The 6,000-nt window shown below is 38.7% G+C and overlaps 1 protein-coding gene across 8 annotated transcripts in view; it reads right to left on the bottom strand.

Moving 5' to 3' along the window:
* Window positions 1–2,118: 2,118 nt before the first annotated feature.
* The window catches only part of clcn3 (chloride channel 3), a 154,462-nt gene continuing 150,580 nt past the window's right edge, over window positions 2,119–6,000 (bottom strand). For 5 of the 8 annotated variants that reach the window (XM_060834926.1, XM_060834917.1, XM_060834908.1 and 2 more), the window contains one exon: window positions 2,119–4,933. In XM_060834926.1, coding sequence (XP_060690909.1) covers window positions 4,775–4,933 — 159 coding nt within the window. In that variant the 3' untranslated portion in view covers window positions 2,119–4,774. The remainder of the gene's footprint in view (window positions 4,934–6,000) is intronic. The other 3 variants (XM_060834954.1, XM_060834972.1, XM_060834964.1) reach the window with 1 other exon arrangement.

Raw genomic sequence — 6,000 nt, 5'->3', positions numbered from 1 at the left:
ATGCACAAATTTAGCATTTTTTTTAACAATAAAGATCTTTTGTCATTGTTTAAGTGTTTGTGATTTGCTGCTTCAAACAGTTTTAGCAGCTTTATTATCCATGATATACCTTCACTAGTACATAAAGTTGTATCTAAAGAATATGTACCAGCTTCAATGAATTTGAACTTGAAAGTCATTCACTTAATCCATGTCATAAGAACACAAGACCATTCAATACAGTTGTAGCTGATCAACCATTTCCGCCGCTCCTCCCCCCCCCCCCCACCCACACAACTCCATATTCCTTTATAACTTGCCCGTTTAGAAAGGAGTGTTCAGTGTTAGCAAACAAGGTTCCAAAGCCCCTCCTGACAGAATTCTAAAGATTGTCAATCGTTTGTGTCAAAGAAATTCTCTCCTCTCCTCAATCCTAAATGGTTTCCCTCCTATTTTGAAATGACGATCACTGGTTCTAGACTCCACATGTCTACATCTCCCCTGTCCATTTTCACAGGATCACCTCACCTCTTTTGAACCATCTAAAGTACAGGGTTTCCCAACCTCTCTTCATAGTACAGTCCTGCTGACACAGAATTAAATCTGGTGAACCTCTATTGCACTCCCTCCATGGCAATACAAGAGAATTAAAACTGCATAGTACTCCAGGACTGATCTAACATTTTCTATAAAACACAAGCATAGTTTTCTTCTGTATCAAATCCTCTTGCAATAAAAATTAAAACAGGTTTTCCTCACTGATATGCAGGTGCAACTGCTGCCTCACAGCACCAGAGACCCGGGTTCAATTCCTGCCTCAGATGACCATCTGTGTGGAGTTTGCACATTCTCCCCGTGTCTGTGTGGGTTTCCTCCGGGTGCTCTGGTTTCCTCCCACAATCCAAAAATGTACAGGTTAGGTGAATTGGCTATGCTAAATTGCCTGTAGTGTTAGGTGAAGGGGTAAATTTAGGGGAATGGGTCTGGGTTGGTTGTGCTTTGGCAGGTTGGTGTGGACTTGTTGGGCCGAAGGGCCTGTTTCCACACTCTAATCTAATTGACAAGGACACTCAGGTCCACGTGCACATCACATCCACAATTATTCAACTCTTACCAGTTTATAAAATACTCTCCCACTTTTCACTTTTTTCCACAATACTCCATCTGCTATGTTCTTGCCCACTCTAAGCCCAAATCTTCCTGCAGCTGATTTGCATCTTTCTCATCACAAATAATCCCACCTTTGTTTCAACTTATCACTGAACAACCTGTCACGTTCTGTGCCCCTGTTGAGCTAGTTTAAATCCTTCCCCAACAGCTCTGGCAAATCTTCCTCTGAGGATCGGTCCAAATGTAATGGTTGAGCTCACTAATTATCAGAAACCCCATCTACTCCACATGTCTCAATGCCACAGAAATCTGTTGTCAACCAACTCACCAGTCAATTCTGATTGCAAAATTGGCCCTTATTTCAAGGAAGTTGGAGTATAAGAGTAGGGAAGTCTGACTGCAACTGTACAAGGTGCTGTTGAGACCACATCTGGAGTACTTAGAGCAATTTAAAGAAAGATACTTCATTGGAGGCAGTTCAGAGAAGGTTAACCAGGATGAGCCCTGGTGGGGAGGTATGTCTTAGGTATAAAGGCTAAACAGGTTGTAACTTTACTCACGCGTTTAGAAGAGGTGAACTCATTGAAATATACAGGATTCTAAAGGGGTTTAATGGGGGTAAATGCTGGGAGGATACTGCCCCTCATAGGAAATTCAACAACTGTGCACTTGGTCTCAAAATAAAGGGGCACCAACTTAAGACTGAGTTGAGGAGGAAGTTCTTCTGTGGGTTGTGCGTGTTTGGTACTCCTTGCCACAAAGAGCTGTGGGGACAGAGACTTTGTGTATACTTAAGGCCGAGATAGATTATTGATCAGTAGGGAATTCAGGGGTATGGGAAAGAGCAGGAAAATAGACATGAGGAATGTTGGATGAACCATGATCTTGTTGAACAGCAAAGTAGTTTTAAGGGTCTGCATAGCCTACTTCTGTTCCTGTTTATTATGGTTTTATTACAAAGAACCACAAGATTGTGATATTATCCCAATAAAACATCCAACAAAAATTTAACTCTTTTGACAGAGAATTTAATACAATATATTATACAATTGAAATTTCACAGTAACCATAATTAAGCTCACCTTGAGAATCCGAAATTCTAACACACCAAATATAAATAAAAAACATCCAGGATCAGTATTAAATACAATTCTAGGCAACATCACAGGTTAACAAAGACAAAGCATTCTTCATTAACCAAAAGCATGGCAACAGATAACCGGACATGGGCGACAATCTCTCAGGCTCGCTCTTTAATACCTTCCTGGCAGCTACAGTAGATGCTCGAGTTCCCACATAAAAGCACAAAATGCCAGGAATACATGACAGTCATTTTTTACCCAGTGAGTAGAAGAAAACTTGCTACCGTAAGGAGTTTTTGAAGCAAACAGCATTGAGAGATGAAGGATAAGCTATGCTGCTAATAGGGCAGGAGAAGTCTTGTCCAAAGCATGGAGGATGGAACAAATCTGTTGGACTGACAGGTATGCTTCTGTTTTTCATATTGTGTAAGAAACACATCAATATTTAGTCCAAAGACATTCAGGTTAGATGCATTGGCCATGCTACATTGCTAGGTGGATTATCCATGGGAAATGCAGGATTGCAGGGATGGGGTGGGGGCCCACAGGGTGGGTGGAATACTCTTCAGAGAGACGGCATGGACTTGATGGGCTGAGTGGCCTGCTACCACACTGTAGGGATTCTACGATACTAAAAAAAAGGGGTATTATATCATGTTGGTAAGCAGAATATTTTGTCAGAATTGAATTTGGTAATTGTCTGTGCCCCAAGGAGAAATGCCTTTCATTAGCTTGCCTTCTCCCTGTACAGCCGCTGACACCCCTGATATGCAAATCGCTTATCTTTTGATTTTAATTTTAGACTTCCAGCATTTGCTCAGTTATTGATTATGATGAGATGAAAAATCAATCAGTCACTTTCTGAAAATGCTGCATTTTAATCTTCTTATAATATTTTACATACCCTGTAAGAAAATTGTTGAATTCTTTGATTTCATTATTTGGATATTTAAAATCTATGTTTCTTTTTCCTACTCAGCTTAGTGATACCTTGTACATTTCTTTGCTATATTAATAGTCCAGATTGAATAATGAGTGCAAGGAAGGAATTTAGTGATAACTATGATTATTTTGAAATTAGCTCACAACAAGGTTATATTTTAATCTCTCAAGCAAGCTCGAGTCGGCTAAGAATGCTCAGCAGGTTGCAGTCTCTCAAACAATTCTGTATATAGACAGTGTAGGCTACCTTTTAATTTAAGTATTTGAAAGTGTAGTGCAAACTTCAAGTCATTTAAGAAACATGTTTTTCAAGAAAGTTTATATTTCTCTGATGAGTCCTTAAAAACAAGTACCTGCAGTTACAATATGCCTTGTAAAATAAGTATCTTAAAAGACCAATTTCTTCAAAAAGTATTGCAGCCATATTATTTGAAGTTAATTTAGTTTAAACAGATGATCCCAACCATTTTGTAAAATTGCCAGAACTTCCAACTTAGTAGTCACAATAATGTGAATTCAAAGTTTTAAAACTAAACTTGATCCATATTCAAGGCAGTTTCATTGATGTCAACAGTAAAACACTTGCCTGAGGATGAAAAAATATTTCAGCAAAACAACTTTCTAAAACACAAAGAGAAAAAGTTCCAGTTAGAATAATTCCAATGATGTAAATGAATATTAAAACAGAGATGACTTACTACTATTAGCCCAACCTGACACTTACCCAATTACTTGTGCTGTACTGAACTCATTAGATAGATGTGCCGTCAAACATAACATACAGACAATTAGGAAATTGCTACAATTCATCTGTCATGAATGCAAGTTGTCGGGAAGGGATCAATCTCTAGGTAAGCAAAAATCAAGCCTCTCTTCATTAATAGACATGCAGAACTTCCTTAAAAGACTTGTTTAAAAAAAAAACATAGGATGGAACGAAATCGTTTCCTTCAGAAACCACCAACCTCAGTCTCCAATTATTTCTTCCGTCTTTTCAAAATGTAAGCCAAGTGTTTTTTCTTAAGCTTCTGATTTTGGTTTCGTACCTTTGCATTTGGTGCATATCATAAACAGTCTGTTCTTAATATGGACATTACACTCAGTGCTTTTCTGACCAGATATACATTCAATATCTGGAATTTTCTTGATGTGGGAAATTGCCTGCTTCACCGAAGGTGTTCGTACAAAGCGAGATCCCTGGGCCCTCCAGCTTGCCCGGTACAGAAGTGGTTAAGAGGTCCAGAAAATGAGCAGAACTGAACTTAAACTCCCACAAAGATTTGAGCTGCCAATATATTTCATATTAAGATGCAACACCTTGGAGGTGGGTGCAGGAGATGGCTTGCTTCAGTGCTGTCCAGGAGACACCAACAAATCAATGAATGAGCAGTGTAGCTCAGATGTGGGAAATATAATCACTTCTATACAATATTTTTCTGTCATCACTATATCTTAGCCTTCCATTGCACAATTCAATAATCAAAAAATAATAAATATTTGGGCATAGAATTTTGTTGAAAGTAATGGATATCAGATTTAATACTGAAGTGGGCCATCCCTGTCAAACTCATACATCAAAGCAGCTTTCATTGCCTAATAAACTTCAAAAAGACACTTTTTGATTTCCCTCTGCCAAGCTGATGAGCTGAAATCTTGAGTGTTTAGATTGCTGTGCTCTTTAGCAGGTGGACCTCTTCCTCACTTTCCTCAGGATCCTCCTCTATAGTGTTCAGTTGAACATGATTGACTCGGGATCTTGGTCTGCCATTTGAGCCATGTGACGAAGGATGTCCTTTTTTGTTATAATGCCAAGGAGACGCCTGGAAAGGACAAATGGAACAAAAAAAAATACACTGTTCAGTGAGAGGACATGTAGAAGCAACAGCAGGGGCAGGATAGAACAGGAAAATAAAGGGTAGGAAATGACAAGGAAAAATGTTGCTAATCCCATCGGTGAAGGTCGATGCCAACGCAGGACTCATGACTCCAAACCCATAGCTCAGAGGGAATGCCTGGAAATTTTATAAGTTAAGAAAGGAGCAATACTTCAGATTTATTTTGTTAATTTCAGTGGTTCAAATAAGCCGTAATGTGTGGTATTAGCAGCAAAGTTCAGCAAGGAGATGGGGATGAGTCCTACAACATTATTCAGGGAAAGAAAGTGGAATGGAGGAAACAAAGTGGGCTACACACCCGACTGATCTGGTTAGTATACTAACAGCTGCAGGATGCATGAAACGTGAATTAAACGTAAATTTAGCATGAAGCACTTTTGGAAAGGGGTTGAGGAGAGGAAATGCTGCGCCGATCGTTCCTACAACTACAGGAATTTGGTAACATTTGGTGGAAGTAAATCACAGGTACCTAAACCTGCAGAGAGGAGAAAATGCTTGATACATACCAAATTCCACTGCAAATCACCTGGAAAATGCTGGATATGAAGTGAACAGGATCTTACATTGTAGCAGTCTTGACTGTCAGCTATAAAGCATAAAGTGTAACGTGCATGCAACTACATTTATAAAGTGACAAGGCATGAGAGGTCTCTACGGAAAAGAAGTTTTAAAATTTACCAGCAAAATCGGTTCAATTACAAAATAAGAATACTAGCCAGAATCAATAACTTGTTTAAAAGGTGTTGTGTACAACTTGAAAAACGCATGCATAAATTAAAGTTTTCCCTATGGTTAACTCAAACATATATGTGCACTACAATGACACCCAATCATTATTTGTTCACATTTTTCATCATTCATTCTCTGTCTGTATAAAGCAGAACAAAAAGTGGCCTACTTGAATTCTGATCAATAAACTATACATAATAATTGAAAAACAACCAAAGGTATGAATGTTAACAGAGCAGGTTAATGATTTCTAACCAGCTAAC

This window comes from Hemiscyllium ocellatum, chromosome 2 (genome assembly GCF_020745735.1).
Source record: "Hemiscyllium ocellatum isolate sHemOce1 chromosome 2, sHemOce1.pat.X.cur, whole genome shotgun sequence".
Taxonomy (NCBI): Eukaryota; Metazoa; Chordata; class Chondrichthyes; order Orectolobiformes; family Hemiscylliidae; genus Hemiscyllium; species Hemiscyllium ocellatum.
The sequence above is the reverse complement of the archived record's forward strand: the minus strand, read 5'-3'. Positions and strand labels throughout refer to the sequence as shown.